This window comes from Petaurus breviceps, unplaced genomic scaffold (genome assembly GCF_028583685.1).
Source record: "Petaurus breviceps papuanus isolate PSGF00001 unplaced genomic scaffold, PetGlider_PUasm1.0 38, whole genome shotgun sequence".
In the NCBI taxonomy this organism is placed as follows: Eukaryota; Metazoa; Chordata; class Mammalia; order Diprotodontia; family Petauridae; genus Petaurus; species Petaurus breviceps.
Genome location: NW_027186304.1, coordinates 84,931,459 through 84,957,688, shown reverse-complemented (window position 1 = coordinate 84,957,688; position 26,230 = coordinate 84,931,459). Strand labels below are relative to the sequence as shown.

The following is a 26,230-nucleotide window of genomic DNA, read 5'->3' as shown; positions in this document are numbered from 1 at the left end:
ATGGACCCCTTCTCAGAATAAAGTTTGTACATGCATAATAAAATCAAACACCTAGGATTGCAAAGGAACAAATTATATTGAAATACAGTTATTAAAATTTTTTTAAAAGTTCACAGACTACAGTTTGAGAACCCCTGGATTATAGTCCTTTCCAGTTCTAAATCTATGATCATCACCATCAACAAATACTTATTGAATGCCTCATATATAAGAAGAACCATATTAGGTTTAGAGATATGTATCAGCAATGCCATATTCACAATGCCTATAGAGATTATAAATATGCTGATATAATTATCCATCACAAAATACGTCAGGTTTGCCATTTGGGGAAATAGACTAGAAAATTTATTAAGATACCAAAAGACTGAGTCCCAAAACCAGAAAGTGAAAGCCATCAGAGTAGTTATGACATTGGCACAGGTAGATAAAGTAGAAAGCACCCACATTTTCAAGCCTTTAAAACAGAACAGGCTACCTCAGGCAAAGGTCCTCCTCTCCCCACTCACAGCAACCACCCAGTGTCCTGGAAGAGCGCTCCCAGCAGCTCCGGCCCCTGGCAGTGCTCAGCCGGAGTTCTAACTCAAAAAAAAAAAAAAAAAGGCAACTGCCGCCAACTGCCAACCACAGGACCGTTAGCTCAGCTTTTTTTTTTTTTCTTGCTCTGCTATGTCAGCACATCCATGGGGCATGGGAGATCTTTAAATCCCATAACCCTTACAAGATACAAGGACATCATCCCTGCCCTCAAAGAAGTTATACTTTAGTTAGGGAGACAGGACATAATACATGAGAAGATAAAAATGACAAAGATAATGTATACTGTTGAGGTGACTCAAATGTCATTCAGAGGAGGAATATTTAGTCCATTGAAAACCAACACATCGGACCAAAAAAGTTAAGAAGGCTTTAAAAGGCACCCTACTTATTAAACATAGTACTTATTAAATGTAGCTTTGTGAGACTATAGCTATTGGGTCTTTATTCCTACAGTTTTATTTCAAAATTTGAGCACCCACAGGATATCTGGTGTATTATATGAGTTTCAGGGATGGTTTTAAAATTTTCTCCCTCTTCAGTTTTTTTTTGTTTTTTGCTTTTTTTTTTTTTTTTGGAGGGCAATTGGGGTTAAATTTGCCCAAGGTCACATGGCTAAGGTTTTTTGTGTTAAGTATCTGAGTTCACATCCGAACTCAGGTCCTCCTGACTTCAGGGCTGGCACTCTACTTATTGCACCACCTAGCCACCACCTCCCTCTTCAGTTTTGGAATTGTTCACTCCTCTTTACGTATTGTCTGTGCCTTTAGTGAAAATTGGGTGGAGAATGAGTAGTGTTAAAACTGTAGCCACAGGAGCAGTCTCTTTAAGAAAATGAAAAGATAAAGAGACTTCTTTGGAGCGTAGTTGTTTTTTTCCTAATATCCTTCTGGTGGATCAGAGTTAGCCTTGATAGTAATTGAAATTGGAGACTATTGAATTGTCTTTATACCTAACTCTCAGCTATTATTTGGGATTCTGAAGCTTTACATATACTTGTCTGGGGCAGGAATGGGTTAGAAGCACTAAAATGATAAAATCAAAATTATTTTAACAAAATTGTGGGCTTGACTCCAGTTGCCCTCCAAAAAAAAAGCAAAATTGTGATAAGTGGAAATAAAAATTTTCCAAGTAAAGGTCCTATATGAGTTCAAGATATTCTTTACTTTTAAATGAGTAATTTAAAATATTTTTTGTGTTTAATATATTATTTTTTTTTGGAGGAGGGAAGGCAGGGCATTTGGGGTTAAGTGACTTGCCCACGGTCATATAGCTAGTGTGTCACATGTCTGAGTTTGGATTTGAACTCAGGTCTCCCTGACTTCAAGGTTGGTGCTCTATTCACTGTGCCACCTAGCTGCCCTAATATATTATTTTGAATACAAGAAGTATTATGCTTATGATCAATCAATAACATGCATTTCTTTAAAAATTTTTAAATTAGAATATACCTCAATATTTGGTCTGAAAGATTTCAAGGAAGTGCATAAAATTCCATCTCTACCAGAAGTTCAAAGATACAGAGCAAATACAGAGGTTCCATTAGACGTGCTTAAAAGACATCTGTATACTCCTCTGAAGACACCTAAAATCAGGTAGATTTTATAGAAATTTATATAAAATTTATAGAAATTTTATAGAAATATAGTACAATATTTCTTTATTTACTAATATAGGGGCTTCTTTGTAGAAGTAAGTGATTTTGATTATTATTTTTTTGCCCATTATAAATATTTTAATAAAGAATTTAAATTTTATGCTTCAGTTGACAATTTCTCCATGTTAAGTGTTTTTCTTCCTTTGCCAAATTTGGATACACGGGATAGAGTTATATAGTATTCCTTGGAAACCAATGGCTTTTATGATTAGGCTGGAGAAACCTTATATACGTAGGAAGCTGTCCAAGATCGAAATTTCAAGGTATGTAATGGTAAATTTCAGAATTTTTATGCCAAATAACAAATTTGGAAAGCAGTTAGGAAAAAGACTTCAGCTTTGAAGAAATGTCAATTCAAATAGCAAAGGATTATCCTGCATCCATGAGAAGAGCTTGAAGTAGGATGTTTCTTTTTGTTCTAAAATTTTTTGGTTTTACATTTTAAATTCCAAGCTGTCTCGCTCTACCTCGCAGTAGACTCCACCTTGCACTAGAGAAGGCCACCATTTCATACAAATTTATAAATATAGAAGTTTTTTTTCTTTTTTTTTTTTTTGGAGGGCAGTTGGGGTTAAGTGACTTGCCCAACGTCACATGGCTAGTTTTTGTGTTAAGTGTCTGGGGCCAGATTTGAACTCAGGTTCTCCTGACTCCAGGGCCGGTGCTCTATTCACTGCGCCACCTAGCCGCCCTGGAATATAGAAGTTTTTAACATAAAAACCCCACAAAATCCAAATAATAAGAAAAATATTTCAATATGAATATTAAGAAATTTTCCTACTTGGCAGTGAATTGAGAGCAGGAGTCCTTAACCTTTTTTGAATCATGGACCCTTTTGGTATTCTGGAGAATCCTGTGGATCCCCCCTTAGGAATTTTTTTAATATTAAAATTTCAGTTATAGGTTAAAAATAAATCTGTAGTTTTTTTTCCTATTCAAATCCACAGATTCCTTGAAACATCCATGGGCAGGTTGTGGATACATAGACCCCAGTTTGCAATAGAGATAGAAACTTTTTTCTCTTGATGACTCATTTATCACAAGTTGTCAAGGATAGTTACTGCTATTCTTTCCTAACTTTCCAATGTCCTTAGTATAGAACCCTGAATATAGTGGAGAAACATTATAATTTTCTTGACTAATTGAAGTGAGGTGAGAAGAAAAGTTCCTTAAAAAAAAGCGAGCCTCGTTAAAACCATAATGGTGTTTCCATTTTCTTATTTTTTTTTTTTTTGGTGTAGCTTCAATTACTCATGATTTCATACTTTTTTTTTATCCATCATTTGATTAATTCTACAGATTGCCAGCAGAGAAGAACTGCAAGATCGAAATTCCAAGGTATGTAATGGTAAATTTCAGAATTTTTATGCCAAATAATAAATTTGGAAAGCAATCAAGGAAAAAAATTTCAGCTTTGAAGAAATATCAATGAAGTACGATGTTTCTTTTTTTCTTTTTTATTTTTTGGGTTTACATTTTAAGTTCCAAGTTATCTCCCTCCCTCCCACTCCACCTCACATTAGATCAGACCACCATTTGATGAAGATTTATAAATATATTTAAAACCAGACTATGCATACTTCTGTTTATCAGTTATTTCTCTGGAGGTAGAAAGCATCTTCCTTTGTAGGTAAGGACCTATCTAGTTGATTTGAATATTTATGCTATTCAGAATAACTTATGCCTTGAACAATATTGCTGTTACTGTATACAACATTCTCTTGGTTCTGCTCACTTCACCTTTCATTATTTCACGAAAGTCTTTCCATGTTTTTATAAAATCTACCAGTTCATCACTTTTTATAACAGTAATATTCCCTGACAATTGTATGCTACAACTTGTTTAGCCTAATTGATCGATATCCCCTCAATTTCCAGTTTTTTGCCACCACAAAAAGAGCCGCTATAAATATTTTAGAACTATAGGTTCTTTTCCTTTTTCCTTCATGACCTTGGGAAACAGACATAATAGTGTTATTGCTGGGTCAAAGAGTATACACAGTTTTATAACATTTTGTGCATAATTCCAGATTGCTCTCCACAATGGTTGCATCAGTTCACATCTCTGCCAACAGTGTGTTAATGTCCCTATTTTTCCTCATCCCCTCCAACATTTGTCATTTTCCCCTTCTGTCATTTTAGTAAATCTGATAGATGTGAGATGATACCTCATAGTTATTTTAATTTGCATTTCTAATCAATGGTGATTTTGAGCATTTTTTCATATGCTATATATAGTTTTGATTTCTTCATCAAAAAAACTGCCTGTTCATATCCTTTGACCATTTATCAACTGGGAAATGACTCATATTCCTACTAAGTTGACAAAATTCTCTATATATCTGAGAAATTGTCTATAAATTTTTCCCCCACTTTTCTGCTTTCCTTCTGATCTTGACTACATTGATTTTATTTGTACAAGCTCTTTTTAATTTAATGTAGTCAAGATTATACCTTTCACATCTCAAAATGCTGTCTCTTATTTATTCATAAATTCTTTATCCTATCCATAAGTCTGATAAGCAATGTGTTCCATGTTCTTCTAGTTTTCTTGTAATATCTCCCTTTATTTCTAGGTCATGTATCCAATTTGACTATGTCTTAGTAAATGGAGTAAGATATTGATCTATACCTAATTTCTGCGAGACTGCTTTCCAATTTTCCCAACAACTTTTTACCAAATAGTGTATTCTTATCCTAAAAGCTTAAATATTTACATTTGTCAAGCACAAGATTACTATAATAATTTACTAATGTGTATTGTGTGTCTACTCTATTCCACTGATCCACCTTTCTATTTCATAGCCAGTACCAGATAATTTTGATAATTACTGCCGTGTAGTTTAAGATGTAGTGCTGCTGGAATAGTATATTTCAAAACAGCAGAAGAGAAAAGAACGTACTCCTAAAAATATACCCTGAAGAACTGAACCTAATCTTCATTGAAAATAAGATAAACTTTCAAGACAGAAGTATCTGAGGCATTCCTGAAAAAGAAATTCTCACCTGTTCATGGACTGTTAAAAAAATCTGATTGAGTTAAAAGATAGAGGAATCAAGGAGCACAGGAGTTAAGGGACTAAAAATTGGAGGAGAATTTAAAGTCAGGGAAGGAAGAACTGAATTAATATTCCATGGATTAAAACCCCATCCTTCTGTCTAAGTGAACCAGTATTTTTCTTGATCAGGAGAATAACACAATGAAAATCATTTGACTGGAGAGAGTGGAAGTAAGAGACAAAGGAGAGCTGCAAATGTAATCTTAACTGACCTGAATGTGATCAGCAAAAGGATGATAATGTTTTCAGTCTCTCAATAAGGCTGGGGCTCTGTGGGAGAGGAGCATGAGATAGGAAGAATCAAGGTACTCAAGTGGGGAAGGGGAAATGAAGTGGTGTCACTGTGGCATGCTCTCATGTTGGTTGAGGAGTGGAGAGAGGTCTCATAATGGACTTCTTTGTGGGAATGGGAATCTTAGGAAACTATTATCTGTGAGGCAGGGTTGTGCTTTCCAGAACTATCTCTAGCCCAAGGAGGTGGGATGTATGTATCTTGAGGGATGACCAGCACTCAAGTTTGTAAGCATTAGTGCATAGTTCTCAAGAGCATTCTTTTCCTGAGTTCTGTGAACTTAAAAAATATTTTGTTTTGATGATTGGATTTCAATGTAATTCATTTTCTTTTCAATCTTACATATTTTATGTTATTTTATGCATTAAAAACTCCACAGGGGGCGGCCAGTTAGCACAGAGAGTGAGAGCACTGGCTCCAGTGTCAGGATGACCTGGGGATCAAATCCTGGGCTCAGACCCTTAGCATCCACCCAGAAACACCTGGCCGTGTAACCTTGATCAAGTTACTTAAACCCAATTGCTTAGGGGCGGCCAGGTGGCTCAGCGAGTAAGAGCACCAGCTCCAGTGTCAGGATGACCTGGGGATCAACTCTGGGCTCAGATACTTAGCACCACACCCAAAAATAACTGGCTGTGTAACCTTGAGCAAGTTACTTAACCCCACTTGCTTTAAAAAAAAAAAAGAACCCAACCTTAGAAGGAATATCTAGTCTGTGGTGAATTCCATTCAGTCAAGCTTGGTGTAGACAGACCCTTTTGTCTAGATTGCCCATGTTTGGGTGATCTGGGTATAGGAATGGTCTTTGTATCCAGGAGCGACATGATACTCCTCTCAGCTCCTCATTGGAGTAAACCTATTTCTCTTTGTAACATCTACCTCTAATTACACTGTTTGTTAACCAATACAGTCCATTGCTGTTTGATGGAATACCTCTTGTCCAAAGATATATAGCCTAAAAAAGTAGTCATGCATTCTCTGACAGAACTAGAGTGTAATGAGCTTCTTTTGCTAATCATCTGCTGGCTGTGATTGAAAAAATTGATTATAATTTACCCCCAAACTTTGTCTCTCTTAATTATTTTAATCGTCACAGGAAAGAAATTATTTGAGATCTTTGTATTCGTTAAAGTAACAGAACAAAAAAATAATTCTACAATTATCATTAGAAATTCTAATTTGCAATAACAAAAACCAGGAAGAGATGGGAAAAAAGTCATCAAAATAACTATAAGATATGTAAAATATCTGAGAATCAGTATAATAAGACACACTCAACACCTATATAGAAACAAGTTTCAAGACTTTTTTTTAAAATAGAAATACAGGGGTGGCTAGGTGGCGCAGTGAGTAAGAGCTCCGGCCTTGGAGTCAGGAGGACCCAGGATTGGTTCTGGCCTCAGATACTTAACACCCACACACACACAAAAAAAACTGGCCGTTTAACCTTGAGCAAGTTACTTAACCCCATTTGCTTAAAAAAAAAAATAGAAACACAGGAAGGCATTATTGGAAGAGTATGGACAGTAAAATTAATTAATATTACCTAAGAACTTATAGATGTAATACTATTTCCATCAGACAACCAAGGGATTACTCTTTAGAAGTATATAAATAATATCAAAACATATTTGGAGAAACAAAAGTACTAGAATATCACAGGAAATGGAGAAATGGCAGGGATGCGGAAAATTGGAACACAGTGCATTGTTAGTGGGTTTATGAAAGAGTCCAGCCATTCTGGAGAATAATTTGGAACTATACCCAAAAAACGATGAAAGTATGCATATCCTTTAACCCAGGAAATACCACTATAAGGTTTGTTGTATCCCAAAAAGATCAAAGTAAAGGGAAAAGGACCTATTTATACAATAATATTTATAGCAGTTCTTTTTGTGGAGGCAAAGAATTAGAAATTGAGGGGAGGCGCATCAGTTGAGCAGTGTTAAGCTAGTTGTGTTATATGTTTGTGATGAAATACTATTGTGATATAAATAATGACAAACAGGATGGCTTCAGAAAAACTTGGGAAGACCTATATGAATTAATGCAAAGTGAAGTGAGCAGAACAAGGAGAATATTGTATACAGTAATAGCAATGTTGTAATGATGATCTACTGCGAATAACTTAGCTATTCTCAGCAGTACAGTGATCCCAGACAATTCCAAAGAGCCCATGATGAAAAATGCTATCCAACTCCAGAGAACTGATGAATTTTGAGTTCGGATTGAAGCATACTTTTTATTTAACTTTCTTTATTTTTATCATTTTGTTTTGTATGTGTATTCTTTTGCAGTGTGGCTAATAGGGAAATATATTTGTCATGACCTCACAGGTATAATCAAAATTAAAATGTTTGCCTTCTTAAGGAGGGGGAATTTCTTAAGGAAAAGGCAGGAGAGAAGGAGGGAATTTGGAACTCAAAGTTTTCAAAAAAAGATTGTTAATTTTTTTCATGTAATTTGAAAATATTTAACAAAATAAATAAAAATAATTTTTTTAAGCAATTGGGGTTAAGTAACTTGCTCAAGGTTACACAGCCTGTTATTTTGTGTGGGTGCCAAGTATCTGAGGCCGGAATTGATCCCAGGTCTCCCGACTGATCCCGGGTCTCCGGACCGATGCCACGCTCTTACTGTGCCACCTGGCCACCCCAAAAATAATTTATTTTTTAAAATTATTTGTAACTATACTGTCCATATACTTTGACCCAGGGATTCTATTGTTACTTATAAGTCAAAGACAGAAAGGAAGATCTTTTATAGGCTGAAATATCTATAGTAGTTCTTTGATTACACCAAAGCATTGGAAACTCAGTGGATGTCCATCTTTTGGAGAATGATGACTGTACTAATTTTGGCATTTGAATGGAATACTGTGGAACCATAAAAATAATTCGTATGAGGATTTAAAAGAAACATGAGTAGACTAGAATGAACTGATTCAGAGAAAGGAATAGAACCAAGAAAAGAATATACACAGTGTCTACAATAATATAAGCAAAAATAACAGTGAAATGAAGGTGAATTTTGTGTAATTGAAATGAGCAAACTTAGCCCCAGAGAAGAGATGAACAAATGCCCTTCCCTTCTTTCAAGAGGTGAAGATTGTAGGTGCAGAATGTGGTGTGTACTCTCAGATGTGGTCTCTAAAACCAGCTAACATTGGTTTCACCCAATTGCTTATCTTTGTTAAAAGGAAGCCTCATAGTGGGGGTGGGGAGAAGCACTATCCAGAAATGGCTATTATAAAAACAGAAGTTATCAATAAAACTTAGGAAGGAAATTGGCAGGTGAAATATGTGTGTATTCATGTTAATTCCTCCCTCTAAAAGATATGGATAGGGAAAGAATCAAAGATGATTGCTAACTTACAAATCTGAGTGACTGACAGAAGGGTGGTACCCTCCACAGAAATAGGGAAGTTTTGAGTAGATTTGATGGTATAGATGAACTCCTACAAGAAAGATGGTCCTTTTACCAAAAAAGACAACTGAGAAGATATTAACTTTTTCTTTTGCCTACTTCCTTATCTTTATGTAAAATTTTTGTGAGAACAACCAATGAATTCATTTAGGGCTTCCTTGATGAAAATATGAAAAGGTTAAGAGACAGTTTTCTAAAACTAAATCATTATGGTCACATACCTGACTAAGAAACACAGAACTTGGCTTATTCTGTCTACTATTTGTTGATTATTTTTTAAAAAGCATTTTATTAGTAGAACAAGATGCAACCTTAAGGATTTTCTTAAAATAAAGTATCTCCTGGGTAATATGTTAAAACCATACAAGACTGACAGATACGCCCAAGGGTGTTCTGGAGCTAACTCTAATGGGTTTATATTTTCAATGTGAGCATTTGACACCTAAGAAATTGGAGCTTGATTTATTGTTTTGTGGATTGTCTAGATTTAAGAAAGTGTTAATAAGGCCGATTAAATTTAAAAGTGTGTGCACGCACATTTTCCCCCCAAAGAACCTGGTTGTTAGACATTGACCAGCACACCCTGTAATGCTCTGTAAACATTATTTGAACACAGCAGGAGGGAAGTAGAAGGCTTGGGGAATGAAGTCATCACTAGACTGGAGGCCTGCTGACTGTACGCTAATAATAATTATTATTATAACTGGCATTTATATAGTGCTTTAAGCTGTGCAAAGTGTTTCACATCCATTATCTCATTTGAGCCTCACAACACTCTGGACATAATCATGGACATAGTTTTTATTCACTAATCTGTTGATTATCAACATGAAAGCATGAAACAGAGAGACGCATACTTATTTACCTATAGCATTCACCATGTTTGTTGATAATGTCCTGAACAATGTTCAAATCAGAGGACCCTCTGTGGTGATGTTTTCTAAAGGTATACTAATTGCTTCAAACAATGGGACACTACATATTCCTCCCCAGATCCACAGTGATTTTAAAATTTATTAAATTATGAGTTTAATAACATAAAGAAAACAAATCATCAAATAAACCTACAAAATAAAGGAATAAAATTATAAACCAAAACTCTTAAGTATTTTAATATAATAAAACAAAACCAAATCAATTAGCAAATAAACAAAAACCACTTTTCTTCTAGACCCTCTTTCAGGTATGTATGGAATTTTCTCCCTCTAGTTTTGTTTTCTTGTTGTTATAGTTGTGGTCATCATTTCAGAAGGGCAGAGACTTTCATTTTTGTCTTTGTCTTTGTCTCCCTAGTGCCTTCTGCAGTGCCTCACACACTGTAGATAGATGCTTAAAAAATGCAATTTGCTTGTTTAATGAATATGTAAAATTTCAACTTAGTAAAATGAATATGGTGAATAAGAAGTGGAATGTTTTAAAGTTAAATACAGAATATCTACTATCTTAATAGCCATTCATGTGCATGTAAATTCATAACTAATTGATAAAACTTTCATATTACATTAGTATTGATACTGGTGGTCAGTGTTCATTAAAAAAGATTACTTACAATGTAAAATATTATTAGTTTAAATGACTAAATGTTCAACTCTCCTTGAAATTATTCCTGTGGATTTACCTGTATATTATTTTGTCTGAATTATACTAATAGTTGCCCTTCAAGGAATAGCTATCAATATGAGTTTTTGAGATCAGTTGTGGGAATTGGGGGAGAGAGTGGGCAAAAGACTGTATCTTAAATACTAATTACATTTCTAGGTATGTATTATATTAATATACTTTATGAAAAATTATAAAACAATAAGAAGGAATCATAGAGCAATGAAAAGTTGGGAAAGATGGGCAATGTAGATAAAAGCTTGGTAGTATAGATTACAATAGTAATAATGAGACAAGGTGAGGGTCCAAAGAAGTAAAGAACCAATTTAATCAAGAAACCACAGTTGTTCCTTAAGAAAGATGACTTAAAATTAATCTATACCTTAGTCCCTGACATTGAGTTTTTCTTATTAGTTTTCAAGAAAATAATCAAGAAATAATCAAAGGTTGAGGTAGATCTGGGAGGCAGAGTACAGCTTGATAGGCTTCCTATCAACTCTAGCACTGATACAATTACTTGGGGGCCATATTATTGTTTGTTTCTTTTTTCCATATTATTATTCTAAAGAAAATGGAGTATTAATTATAAAGAAGTCCTTCCTATTTGACCATTTATTAAATGTTCGTTGAGCAAACATTTATTAAGCATCTTGTCCACTTAGTCTACTAATCTGAATTTTATACTGTTTTTATTTACTTTCTTAGTTTTGGATCTGTTCTAGTTTGTGAAGTTATTTCCTAGAATTCTAAACTGATTTATACACTCTCATTTAACTTTGTGAAATTTGAAGAACAATTACATTTTAGGCATGTTATAAACAACTTTTAAAATCTTTCTTAATTTTATTTTAGTTTGAATGAAGATATACCCACTTGCCTGCCATCATTTTCTTTATCTCAGAACCCTGGGCAGCAGTCTATAAAAGAAGAGAACTTAAAAAACAGGAAAGTATATATTTCATGTTCATTTTGACCCCTCACCCCACAATAGGAATAACTTTATTTTTTGAAACTCTGAGAGAATATCTTTTGCAAAAGTTCTCTTTAGTGGTAATGGGATCTTAATAGTAATTCTCAGGTAATGTTTATATTAACATTGTTATGGTAATCTTAAAGGAAAGTCATATTTTAAATCAGATTGTCAGCCTCTGATATCACATTGGTAGTATAGTTTAAACGAATTTGTAGCTTTTGAGAAGACATTTGGCAGATCTATTATACACTACAAAGATAAGAGTTTTTCTTATGTTCACTTAAAATCAGTTATAATTATAGTGAAATTATTCATTTAAAAATGTAGCATTTTTCAGGCATGTCCAACTCTTTATGATCCCTTTTTGGGGTTTTCTTGTTAAAGATACTGGAATGGTTTGCCATTTCCTTCTCCAGCTCATTTTATAGATGAGGAAACTGAGGTAAACAGGGTTAAGTGATTTACCCAAGTTTACATAGCTAGGAAGTATCTGAGGCCAGATTTGAACTCAGGAAGATGAATCTTCATGACTGTAGGCCTGCCACTTTATCTACCATGCCACGTAGCTACCCAAAAGAAATATAATGTAGAAATAAAATAAAGAAGGACATAATAAAACTAGGAAGCTGTTTTCAAAGAAACTAGTCTGATTCTGTTTATTACCTGTGTGAATGTGAAGATTTCACATAAACTCTTTGGGCCACAGCTTCCTCATCAGTAAAATGGAAGATTTATACCAGATAATTTGTAAGTTCCCATTTGTCCTACATCTTCTATTGTACTATAATTTTAGGATTTGAATTAACACAGCTAATACCTGACTTTAGGGTATTTGAAATACTTTACATTCATTATCTTATCCAATCCTCATAAAGTAATGCAGGCCATATTATTCTTAGTTTACGGATGAGGAAACTGAGGTTCAAAAAGATTGAGTAACTCCTAGAGTAAAACTAGGTAAAATTTCAGAGGCAGTATTTGTACCTGGATGTCTCCAATCTGAAGCCCAGAACAATTTCCGCCAAACTAGAGCAGCTACATTTTCTCATGTAGTACCCTGACTGAGAGGGTAGATTTCTTATTTAAGGAATATTGCAATGACTGAAGAGAAAGACAGACCAAGACTCAGACTAGTTGAGTTGATTATTAATTAAATTCTACCCAATTAAATGATAGATGATGGGGATAGCTCCACAATTAGAGGCATGATATAGCCTTTGTCTCTAGGATTCATCTTATGGTCAGTGATGATCACGATTCAGTTTAATTCAACAAGCATTTTTAAGAACCTGGAGCATGTATGAGGTGTGGGGAATATAAAACAAAAACAAAACCCACAAAACAACAACAGCCTCTACCCTCAGGGAGCTTACATTTTCTTGGGAGGAGCTTGCAATCTACTGATAAAAATTTGATGGCTGAGGCCAGTTATGGTTCTCATTCATTTGTATCATTTTTTTTTTAACCAGAATTCAGGGCTATCAGTTCAGTACAACATTACAAAACATTTAAATGAGTTTCCTTTTAAGCAGACTGTTCAATTCTAAAGGATTTAATTCAGTAGTGTACAACACTGCTTTTATGTAAAAGTGATTATTATATGTCCTTATTTAGGTCAATGAAGAGTAACCAAACAGGCAGCATGTTATCACTTCAGGAGAAACCAAAACGTGAGCACAATGATTATTTTCTACCTCCCCCACACCTCCCATTATGATTTCTGGTATAGTTTTACTTCCTTTATTTGAGGTGGTTCTTGTATCATGAAAAGAACACTGTAACTGTCAGTAGTCAGGCGATCTGACTTGAGACTTGACTGTACCACTTCCTAGTCACCTAAATATGAGCTTCATTTTTCTTGTCTCTACAATGAAAGGATTGAACTAGATGACCTCAGGAAAGTTAGAGGGAACAATGTAGATGTCAAAGAAGTAAGTTACAAGATTGTAAACACTTTTGTGGATTGGTAAACTGCAACAAATAAAAATGGAAAAGCTAATTTTAAAATTTCCACTAAATATCTGGCCTACTTCCCAGTAGGCCAACATGATTTCCAGAATATTTGAATTAGATGTTTTAGCAAGCCCAATCTCAAATGACTGAAAATATTTAAAGGACTTGTAAGGTCCAAGTATTCATATTTTAATGGCCAAGTGTGACTATAAAGAGACTAATTGTGTTTGTTAATTGTTAATAAACAAACCAGAACTGTGTTGATCCAAATATAGACCCTATCCCTAAAATAAAATCACTTAGGATAAGTAAAAAGTATAGATATTTACTGAAAAATAATTATATAGAACTATAATATGAAACATATTTACTGTAGTCTTTTTTTTTTTTTGAGCAATCGGGGTTAAGTAACTTGCTCAAGGTTACACGGCCAGTTATTTCTGGGTGTGGTGCTGAGTATCTGAGCCCAGATTTGATCCCCAGGTCATCCCGACACTGAAGCCAGTGCTCTTACTCGCTGTGCTACCTGGCCGCCCCTACTGTAGTCTTTTTTGAAAAACATTTTTCAATTAATGGTCCTTTATTTTTATCATCATTCTCTTTGCCATCACTACTACTGTCATTCTGATCTTCCCATTATAGCTGAACCATTATTAGATGCTGAAATTATGATTATATGCAGCCCCCAGGTAGCTAGATTTGGTGGGGAGAGAGAGGGCAGTGTGGCCTTTATTGGTCTGTACATAGTTGGTATATCTAAGTAAGTGTTGACTCCTTTCAAGTAGTTACTCTGAGAGCCTATATATTATTCTAATGATGCTATCATTATTCACCACGTTTTTGGAGTGCCTTTTTTTAATTGCCTTTGAAGACACTCTCAGAAAATCAGTCTCATTGCTTTGTATTCACAATTTGACCTTTGATCAAAATATGGTTTTATTCAGTTTGAATGTTATTCACCTGATTTGGGTCAGAATGACTTTTGACTCTTTTCAGAAATCAAACCTATTTACGATTTGCCATCACTACAAGTAGTTAGGTGACAGCTGCTCATGGATTGTAAAGGCAGTTTTAAAAAAGGTAGAATATTCAAAGTGTGAATAGTCATTTAGACGTTCTGGGTTGGTTGTTAAAACAGTCACATTACTTCATAGTCACACTTTGTATGTTACATATTCGTTTCCACTTAGTGTTTTTTTATGATTTCTAGAGAAATTAAAGTATCTTCCAACAACTTCCTGTTACTTTCTATAACTTTTTTCTGAAAGTTCTAATATTTCTGCCATAGTTCTGAGTTATCTCAGAGCTGCAACAATTACCTCTGATGAATCCAAAAGATCATCCCTGTAGAAAACCTGAGAAGACTTTTGGTAAAATGTTTTAAAGATGATCAAATACATAGAAAAAGACATTGAGATTGGTCATACAATTAAAGTAAGGAGCAAACCATGGAGAACCTGTTTGTACCACTGATTTCCTGGTGATGTCAAGAAAAAGTATGAAAGGCCCCCAGCCTGTTGGGTAGACTCCCTCTTAGAGTTTCTGGGAGGGTGTGGACAAGGCTGGGCAGATCTAGAGGAGTTTGATATGCATCCCTGAAGGAACCAGGCATATTGATGAAATCTCATATGTATTTCAGTCTGAGATGAAAAAGTGATCCTGTTACAAGTAGAGAGGTTGATGTATGCCTTCAATCCTGGCTTCTGGGGAGGTGGAGAGTGGTACTTGGGAATTCTGAGGTGTAGTGGGCTAAGTTGAGTGGTATTTGCATTGAGTCCAGCACCAGCATGGTGAGCTCATACCAGAAGGGGGTCATCAGGCTTCTTAAGGTAGGGCAGATAGCCCAGGTCAGAAACAAAGCATATAAAAAGCTGCTATGTTGATTAGCAGTGGGATTCAGACCATGAGTGACCAGCTACCACACTTGTAACCTGGGAGAGAGATGGGAAGAACTAGTCTCAAAAAAAGAAAAGAAATGTAGTTTCTGGGTTTTTTAAAACCATTGTTTTCAGGGAGCACAGAATTTTACAATTAATCTTTCCTTGACTTGTTTCCCATATTAATTTTTGTTTTTATATCATGTAGCTTACATTTTCTTCTACTTTTTCTGTCTTTTGATTTTGCTCTAATATTTCTTGCTACCTCATGGCTTCATAAATTTCTGTTTGTCTGTCCTAGTTTTCAGGAAATCCATTTCTTGGGAAAGGTTAACTCTTTTCTGTCCTAAGCTATTTATTCTCTATTTATTCCAGTTCTTTCCTCAAGAGTTTCTATTTCACTCTTTTAGCTTTTGCTTAATTTTTTCTAGGTATTCTTGTAGGACTTGTAGAAAATTCATTTTTTTCCCTTGAATTTCTGCTTAACAGTTTTAATGTAGTTTTTCTTTACTTTGGGGGTAATATCTAATTTTAAAGACTTTTTTAGTCAGTGTTTTCTTTGATATACTCATTTCCTCGGGTGTAGTGGCAAAATTAGAGCTTTATGTTAGGGTCAGGTTATACCCGCTGCTGCATTTTTAGTTGGGATGGTTGCCCCAGCTTGATCATATCCTGGTTACCTGAGCTTACCTCAACCTCCAGGGTTAGATGTCCCTGGATCTTGGAGACTTAGAGTGCTGGATCTTCAGGCAACTCTCTGGCATCTCAGCACTAAGCATGAAGACTTAAGAGCCCTGGACTTGACCTGTCCATCTGAGCGTTGCATAGTCATGCTGGTTGGCACCAGCTAGCACATGCTGGTTATTGCTGCCACCAGCACTTCCAACATTTCCACACTAGGGCTTTCTCAGGGGAATTCTCAGTTATTGCTGCCTCAGAACACAGAGTCCTGCATGACCCTGACTTTCTCTAGTTCTGCTGGGAGGACACCCTGCTCTTACAGTGGCTTTGCTCTTGGTTTTTTAACTAACTTCATGCAGTTCTGGGGTGGAAGAAGTCACTGTATTTTCCCATTGGACTTCTCGAACATTATTCACTCTGGTGTGAATTTCAGGGTTTTGCTGGAGTTTGTGCAGAGGAACTGGGTGGTTTGCCTCTCAAGCAGCCCTCTGGAAAAGGAAATAGTCCTTCTCTATCATTCTTCTGAATCTCTCTGCACTGCTTAGCACCCTTTCTTCCTGAATATTTTTGCCTTCTACCTATCTGACCACTAGCCAATCTCATTTGCTAATTCATCAACCGTATCATATCACCTAATTGTAGGTGTTTCCCAAAGCTCTCCTCTCTTCTCTTCTCTCTTTACCCTCTTTGATCTTAGCAGCTCTCTCAAGTTTAACTATCATCTTTAAGTATCTGATTTCCAAATCAGTATACCTAACCCAAGTCTTTCTCCTGAACTCAAGGCATGCCTCTCCTACTGACTGTTGGATATTTAGAAATGGATATCCTGTTGGCATCTCAAAGTATCCAAAACTAAACTTGTTCTTTCACCCCCACCCCCAACAACACACACACACACACACACACACACACACAATTCACACCACTTTCCTATTTCTGTCCACGGCACCATTATTGTTCCCAGGCACTCAGATTCACACACAACATCTCCAGTTGACAATTTTTTCATATTATCTCACAGACTTTTCCCATTTTTGTTTCATGACCACCACTTTAGTTTAGGCCATCATCACCTCTCTCCTGAAGTATTCCAATAGCCTTTTAATTGTTCTCCCTGTCGCAAGTCTTTCCTCACTGCATCTGTCCTTTTGTAGTGGCAGGCACCCCAGCATCCCCAGGGGGGCTGCCAGCACAGGTTTCTGGATCTGCCTTTCCAAAGGAGAGCAACTCAAAATGGGTTAACAAGCTTCCTTTAATCAATCAAATATATATCATTTAACTAGTTCAGGGGGAAAAGGTCAGCACCCTGAACTTCAGAGTATACAGAGGTTACAAGTATAAGTTACAAGAACATTTCAGCAGACAGGCTTCCAAACTGCCCGACCATTACATACATCCATACCTAATCCCAGTTACCAGAGAGGGAAGCATCAACATCTGGGTTTTCAAAGCCCGGGGGGGTTCTCAACAACAGCCGCCCAGAGTCTCATCTTGTCAAATCACATAACACTTCTCAAAGTGAGCGCCAGAGCAAAGCCTCACATCAGGACTTATATAGCCTTCTCCAGGCTCAGAGAATGTAACAACCTTCTTGACCCCACTGCCCAATCACAAAGTATCTCCTGAAAAACAAGCCTCCCACCACAGGCTCCAGGTACACTTAAGCCTAGGGGCAGGGAAGATCTTAAAAATTTACATTCCCATTACACCTATATGTAGCATATATAAGCATCAAAGTGAAGATATGACCTCAGTGCCCTACTCAGGAAACTCAGTGGTCCCTGCTACCTCTAGGATTAGATAAGATCAATTGATCAACCACCCAACAGTTATTTAACACCTAATATTACTATTTGCCAGTTACTGCCTTAGGTGCTGGGGATTCAAAGACAAAAATGTCCTTAAATACATACCTAGCTTTTGAAGTCCATCCCAACCTAGGTACCTCAATCTATCTTTCCAACATTATCATTCATAACTCCCCTTCCAGCACCCTGGTTGAGCTATACTGGCCTTCTTCATAATCATCATCTGATATATTTGTTTGTCTTCTTTGCAATGGCTGTCCCCCATGCTTGGAATATGTTTCCTCCTCTCCCTGAAGTTTCTGTATTCATTTTGGCATGTTGGTTTTCAATAGTTCTGTGTTATTCTTTTATAGGTACAGCCAGGGGTGTTGTGAGACAAATGCATGAATGAATGTAAAGCACTTGGCAAAGCTTAAAGTACTATATAAAGTGGGGTGGCTAGGTGGTGCAGTGAGTAAGAGCTCCAGCCCAGAGTCGGGAGGATCGTTCCCCCCCCCCCCAGATACTTAACACCCACACACAAAAAAAAACTTGGCCTGTAACCTTGGGCAAGTTACTTAATCCCAATTGCTTAAAAAAAAAAAAGTACTATATAAAGCACTGGCTTCAGCACACCCCTGAATAAAGCCCTGAGTCATTGGGTAAATGGTTGATGAACTTTATTTCTGGTGACTCTTTCCTGAAGCAAAAATCCAAGCACATGGTCTGACAAAATATATTCTTTTAGCAAACTCTAAATAAAAGTAAATTTTCTTTTCATGAAATCAGGACCAACTATATATGATTGCCTATAAATATATTTGTGTCTCTTGTTTATATAATAATTCTGGGATAAGCAGCTAATAGAATTTATGAGTATACAATTTCTGATGGACAATAAAATATTCATGGAAAAGAAATAGAACTGGTTAATGTTCTGAGGGAAGAATCTTCTGTTTGCTTGATGATCTGGCCAAAGAACATACTTGCTGATCTACCTAAGCCAGGAATTTAGACTTTTTTTTATGATCCTGAGTCCCTGTGTTTTGGTAGGAGAAAGGTAGGCCAGATAATATTAAGGGGAAAAAATTGAAAAGGATGACATCCGTGCCTTCATCAAAATCAGTGAAAAAAATTCTGAATGGCCTAGGAGAAAGGACAGATAGATGCCTTCCATTAGGGATCACTCTCCAAACTGACATAAACCTATTAACTTTTCTTGGTCTTATCATTCAGCCAGTTCCAAATCAACCTAACTATACCACAGCTCTCCATTTTGTCCACAAATATAGCATGAGAAACTTTGTCAAATGTTTTGCTGAAATTCATGTATGTTATTTCTAAAGCCCTCCTCCCATCTGCCCATTTAGTTACCCTCTCAAAAAAGAAATGAAGTTAATCTGGTGTGATGCCACCTTGATAAAGCTTTTCTGACTTTTAGTGATCATCGCTTCCATTTCTAAATTATTATAAGTCATTCACTTAACAATATATTCTAGAATTTTGTCAGGAACCAAAGTGAAACCCATAGTTTCCAGACCATATCCTCTTCCCTTTTTGAAAATTAAGGTTACATCTTTTTTTTTTTTAGAGGGCAATTGGAATTAAGTGACTTGCCCAAGGTCACACAGCCAGGTTTTTTTTGTGTGTGTTAAGTGTCTGAGTCCAGATCCAAACTCAGGTCCTCCTGACTCCAGGGCCATCACTCTACTTACTGCGCCACCTAGCCACCCCACTTAAGGTTACATTTCAGTTCAGTTCCACAAGCATTTATGAGTGCCTACTCTGTGCTAAGTATTGTACTATGAGGTACTCAGCATACAAAGATAAAAATACCATCAAAGACCTTATATTCTTCTGAAGGGAATATTTGACCTTCTCCATGCTGTGGCATCTCTTCCAGTCTCCAGCATTTTTCAGATAACCAGGAGTGGCTCGTGAGAAGAGATGAAAAGATTTTTCACTGAAGAAGTATAGGCCTTTGGATGTTGAACTTGCATATAGTATCAGACTCAAATGATGTTTTGGTTAGTTTTGCTGAACTTTGATTTTCTTTTTTGGAGGGGAAAAGGCAGGGCAATTGGGGTTAAGTGACTTGCCCAAGGTCATACAGCAAGTAAGTGTTAAGTGTTTGAGTCCGGATTGGTCTTCCTGACTCCAAGGCCAGTGCTCTATTCACTGTGCCACCTAGCTGTCCCTGAACTTTGTTTTTCTTTTTTTCTTTTCTGTTAGAATGACTGGCTAAGAGGATGGTGGGAATGATATATTCCAAAAATGAAGATGATAAAAAAAAATTATCAACTAAAAATTTAAAGAAAAAAAAAAGAGTGGCTTAGTGATGGATCCCATTTGCCAGTCCTCCCTTGGTGCTCTAGGGGAGTGGTGTCACATTTAAATAGAAATAGAGGCCAGTAAACCATGCATAAAGATCCATCAGGGCACATATTGATATTGTTTTCATGCATAATATTATCTGTGTTTTATTGCATTTTTATTTATTTTGTTAAATATTTCCCAATTTACATTTTAATCTGGTTTAGGCTACACTAAGGAGTGCTGTGGGTCCTGTGTTTGACATCTCTGCTTTACAATGTAGTTTGCCTAGGCCTAGTAACCTAAACTCATCAAGCAAGGGCTGCTCAAGTTCTGTTACTATCCTTTCATACCTTCACCTTCACCTCTTTGTTAATAGTTTTTATTCTTTCTAGTTCAAAGATCATTCTTCAGGTGCTGGATTTGGAATTAATTGTTATTCAGTCATTTTTTGGTTATGCTCAACTCTTTGTGATCCCATCTGGGGTTTTCTTGTCAAAAATACTGGAGTGGTTTGCTGTTTCCTTCTCCAGATCATTTTACAAGTAAGGAAACTGAGGCAGACAGGGTTAAATGACTTGCCCAGCGTCACATAGCTAAAAAGTGTATGAAGCTGGATTTGAACTCACAAAGATGAATCTTCCTGAATCCAGGCTCAGTACTCTATCCACTGTGCCACCTAGCTTACAGGTATTATTATCTCATTTTAAATATGAAGAAAATGAAACTCACAGAGTATAAATGACTTGTCTATAGTTATATAGCTAATAAGTGTCAGAGGATTTGCACTAAGATTTACTAAGATTTAATTTAAGATTTAAATCTTAGTACAAATCCTCTGACATGTAATAGCTGTAGTACCTTCCTTGCTATGTTGTTTTCAGGCTCAAACTAGATAAAATATATAAAGTGACTACTGTTAGTAGTACTGACAAAGAAAAGAGAAGCAAGACCAAAGTTGGGTATATCAGCCTTCTCATCATCATTTACTATCATTATCCTGTTTATTCAAGCAGCCCTGTCCCTTCTTTGACCCCCCTCCTGCTCCTGCATAGCTAACAAAATCCCATTACTTGACAGCTTCAGCTCGTTCTCAGCTTTAAATCTCCAGACACTATTCTCCTAAGAATGTGATGCACTTTTGTGTTTATCCTCATTTACTTGACTTTTCTTCCATCTTTAATAAATTTCCTCAAAAAACCATGAGTGAGACTATGAGTTCCTTATTTATGCATATTCGTCTCTTTAACAATAGAGGACCCTGCCTCTATTCCTTTTTTTCCCCTTTGGAATAGTTTCTGCAGCGTCCTCAAACATGAGAGGTAGCCTTGGTGGAGTGCTTGGAAAGCTGACCTCAGAATCAGAAAGATCTGCCTCTAACACATTCACTTGTATGACCCTGGCAAGGCACTTTCCACGACAGTTCTTTTAGACAACTCTCTAAGGTCATAAATTGTACAGCAGGCACTTACCTGTATTGGTAGAAAGAGTTGGCATATCTGGGTGTTCCCTGTGCCAATGATAATTGCAGTCCTTATCACTGTCCTGTCTTCAAGTATCATTCCTATCCTTCAGTAGAAATTTAGATTATTGGCTTGTCCTTTTACTTTAAATCCTTTGATATTTGTTCTCCTAAAATCTAGGACATATGTCAGATTATGTCCAGCTTTTCTGCTCATTTCTATCATGAATTTTTTTTAAAGTGTAAACTTCTCCCTGTCCTGCCTTCCTTTCATTTCTGCTTCAGCTACCAGTTTCTCCGTGAATCAGATGATGATAATCATGGTGATAGCTAACATTAATACAGTTCCTTAAGGTTTACAAAACTCTTTGCAAATATTATTTCATTTTATCCTCATAATGACTGAGAGGTAGGTGCTATTATTATCTTCATCTTATAGCTGAGAAGACTGAGACAGACAGAGGTTAAGTGACTTGACCAGAGTCACAAAGGTAGCAAGTGTCTAACACTTGATTTGAACTCATGTCTTTCTGACTCCAGGTCCAGTGATCTGTCCACTGTGTCACCAGATACAAAAAAGTAGTTTCTCTCACTATCAGACTAAATCAAAAAAATATTCATATTGGTTAAGGAAAATTAAATGAAAATATTCTTGACATTTTAGAACTGTTGAAGCTTTTGTAGATGGTAGAGTAGAAAATAATCATATTCTTGTACATATTCTATAGGAGTATGGTTACTATAATCTCAATTATCAGGCTCCTTAACATGTACCACTTTACTTCTTCCTTTAGCCAGCTAAGTTGACCAGAAAGGGTCAAGAGAATGAATGAAGAAAAATAAACTATCAGTGAGTTCCTGGTTATCTTAAAGGTTAACTGTTCCTTTTGACTTTGTATTATTGAATTTCTACCATTTATTCATACTAATCACACTCCTTCCTTTTGTATTCATTCCATACTCCCTGTCACCTTTAATAAGTGCATATAACAATATCTCCCTGATGAACTAATAATCTCTTTCAAAATGTCTTACTGTTTTCCTTATATTGATCTTATTGGATAGGTGGTAAGTAGTAGCATTTCTATTTCATATTGTTCTGTGGAGACATAGCTGAAGTTCAGTTGTGAAGCAAGTATTTTACTTATTAATTAGATTTGTCAAATACAGACACATGCCCCATTTGTCTCAAGTTTTTGTATTTTCTTTTTAAGGTTTTAATTTTAGAAGTCCTCTCACTGGAGCACCACCAGAATATTTACAGAGACTTTCTGAACTCACCATATTAGAATATGACACTATTCGTCAGGAAACAAGCAAAAAATTAAAAAAAGTCAAGAAACGAGAGCTGCCAGACTGCTGACAAAATACTGTTGGGGGTGATATGGTTTTCTTCATTGGTATCTGATGTAGGTGTGTGTTGTTTGAGTTTTTTTTTTTTTGCAGTCATGCATAATATGATGTTCAATGATTTACCTAAAAATGGAAGTGTAAATAGCTAATAAATATTTTATATGTTTATATACTGAACAATATGTGAAATATTTTATGAACATTACAAGGAGACATTTAAATTTGTGTCTCATGGGAATTTATACATAGAAAATTTGTATATCTTACGACATAAAAATCATTCACTATATTTTGTGTACTATCAATAATGTCTATAAATGAACTGTTAGTATGGAGGTATTTGTAAGCATTATATTTAGTGCATGGTTTTATAAGGGAAATTATCCTTTGGCTACATGTAACACTTCCCTCAGGGTTCATTCCTCCATCCCACACTGGCATTAGCAGATTGAATCCCTGGACTGGAGCTGCTTCTACTCCAGTCTTTTAGGGGTAACCCTATGGTAGTTGTCCTTTTAACACTACCTCATGAACTACAATGTGTATACTTCCTCCTAACAATCACTTAGTAGACTCAGTTCTTTAGGAAAAGGATTTACTCAAATGTCATAGCAAAAAGAGTGAGTACTTAGTACCCTAGAAATTGCATCAGTTATGGTTGTTCTTTATCCTTCTTCTAGAAGAGGACCAGGGATATTAGGAGAGTGATGTCATGACTTACAAATGAATTAGATTTAAGTGAGACAGAGCTGTGCAAACTTATCAACCTTACTCTCTCTTCTAGAGTCTTCTCAAGACCTAAGTCAAGACGATTGACAATGGTCCCAAAGCGTTGGCAGACCTCGGCCTTTTTAAGCCCAGTTCTTTCCCAGGTCTCAGTTGGTCTGAGGCAAAGCCCAAGAAGATGGCTTAGTTTGACTTCCCAAAATAATCACTCTGGGAGGGGGAGAGGGAGAAACTTAGAATTTCTGGCCAGAAGAGAAAACAATTACTGTTTGCACTCATCAAAACCCAAACAATGAGCAAGTGAAGTTTGGGCTGGGACCTATTGTTAGCTGATCAGTGAAAGCCTGAGTGATCTGAGTTTAAAGGTATAGTCTAGTAGCTCCATTTGAATCACAATGGGATTTAACAAAGCCTGGTTTTCCAGAACTATATATATAGCAAAAACAACTGACCTGAAAAACAAATCAAAAAGAAAATATTTAAGAATCATTGGACTGAGTGCCATCACAAAAACAAAGGAGAGCCTAGACAGTCCTATTTCAAGAAATCATTAACAAAAATTGCCCAGATCTCTTAGAAACAGAGGATAAAGTGGAATAGCAAAGAATCTATCTGTCACCTCCTGAAAGAAATCCCCAAATGAAAACTCCCAGGAGCATCACAGCCAAAATCCAAAGTTTCCAGGTTAAATAAAAATATTGTAAATAAACAGAAAGAATGAATTTAAGTACTGACAAGTCACACTCAGAATCATATGTGATTTAGCATCTCCCACTATTAAGGAAGAAATTGGAAACAACATTCCAGAAAGCTAGAGATATATGGTCCAATGGCCAAGAATAACTTACCAGAAGAACAAAACATAATGCTAAAGGGGGAAAAACGCACCCCTGTCTTATTTGAACTGGTCAAAAGAAAGAACACAGTGAGAGAGAGAGAGAGAATTAGGTATAGGAATACATTTCAATCAATGGAAATATGAGGAAAAGGGGAGAAAGGGAGGAGAAATATGAGGAAGTGTAGAATAAGGGAAGTATTAGTTCTAAGCAAAACAAACTCTAAACAAGGACAAAAATATTCGTAGCTTTTTGAGGCATCAACAAATGAAGTAAGTAGGAAAATGAAGGGCTTCCCATAAATTGAGAAATGGATTAAAAAATCATGATAAATGTGAGGGAATACTGTAATGTTAAGGGCATTTGAAGATCTTCCCTGCCTTTTAATGGGTCCATGTGACCTGCTTTGAACTTTGGTCCAGCTCATACTTTGAGTCACATGGAGCACATGGTGGGAGTAGCTTGCCAAATGGGTGGAATACAAACAGAGAGTGAGGCAGAACTGAGGAGAGTGAGGCAGAGCAGCTAGTGTGATTTAGAGAGGGAGGAATTTTGCCTACAGGAGCTTGTTTGTGGGGAGGCCTAATGGAGGGAAGGCTTGGGGATGTTGCCACTCCCTGGATTGGTGATATGTATAAACTTCTTTGTTACCATGGTGGAATTGGCTTTCTGGTATCTGAATAAATTATCTTGGTTTCATCTTTGAGGAAGAGAGGTTGTTATATTTTGCGATTCAACCCTGGAAATACATCTGCATATTCATAGCAGCTGCCATTAGTGTCACATTGTTGATATAAATACTGTGTTCTCAGTTGGGGAGGAGGAATGTGATAAACAGATGAGAAGGTGAATTTTGGCTGATGAAAACATAAAATATTTTTCAAAAATACCTTAGTTTCTTGATTAATTTCATAAATTCAAAAGAGTGTGTATAGCTTGCTCATAAATTATACACACACACACACACACAAACCAATGAGAACATCCTAACCATTGAGAACAGCGAAGGTTTTATTGGATCTGTAATGGTTCAGTAGGAAGCTAGGATAAAGTATGTAGTTAATTCAGTGGGGGGAAAAATCGAAACCCTACTACTGAGAAAAAAATTGGGGGTGGGCATTATGAAGGTATCTAAATCAAACCTACTAGGGAAATGACAGGTGAATGTTTATATCCCTTGGATCAAGTTGTTAACAAAATTGTAATTTTCAGCCTTGCAACTGAATTTGGCTCAAATGTTTTTCGTTAAAATTTTACAGATGCCTTCAAGGAGTTTAGATGGTATTGGAAAAAACAATGTATACATAAATAAGTCATTGTGAAAAGTTAGGTCTCACCAATTTAATTAAAATGACAATGCTACCTAAATAATTTTTACAGATATAGTTCTATACCACTCAAACTACAAAGGGTATACTTTATAAAGCTAGAGAAAATAAAAGCAAAAGTTCATTTGAAGAAACAAAAGGCCTTAGCATATAAAGGAAAATAATGAAAAAAGGGACTTCCAGATCTCAAATTATACTATAAGGCAGTAATCATTAAAAAAAAATTTTAATATTGGTTAAAAAATGGAAAACTAGACCAGTGGCACAAATTAGATAAGGAAGGATTAAAAAGGAAATCTAAAAAAAAAAAATACCCTGAGAACACAAATAACTCAGGGGTATAACTTCCTCTTTGAAAAGAACTGCTGGAA

General features: G+C 36.0%; 1 protein-coding gene across 3 annotated transcripts in view; it reads left to right on the top strand.

Annotated features, from left to right (window-relative positions):
• The window catches only part of CUNH8orf89 (chromosome unknown C8orf89 homolog), an 88,213-nt gene extending 62,612 nt beyond the window's left edge, over positions 1-25,601 (top strand). The window contains exons 3-7 of one of the 3 annotated variants that reach the window (XM_069100120.1): positions 1,982-2,132; positions 3,494-3,532; positions 11,423-11,516; positions 13,159-13,213; positions 22,831-25,601. In XM_069100120.1, the coding sequence (XP_068956221.1) occupies positions 1,982-2,132; positions 3,494-3,532; positions 11,423-11,516; positions 13,159-13,213; positions 22,831-22,979 (488 nt within the window). In that variant the 3' untranslated portion in view covers positions 22,980-25,601. The remainder of the gene's footprint in view (positions 1-1,981; positions 2,133-3,493; positions 3,533-11,422; positions 11,517-13,158; positions 13,214-22,830) is intronic. The other 2 variants (XM_069100118.1, XM_069100119.1) reach the window with 2 other exon arrangements.
• The last annotated feature ends 629 nt before the right edge of the window (positions 25,602-26,230 follow it).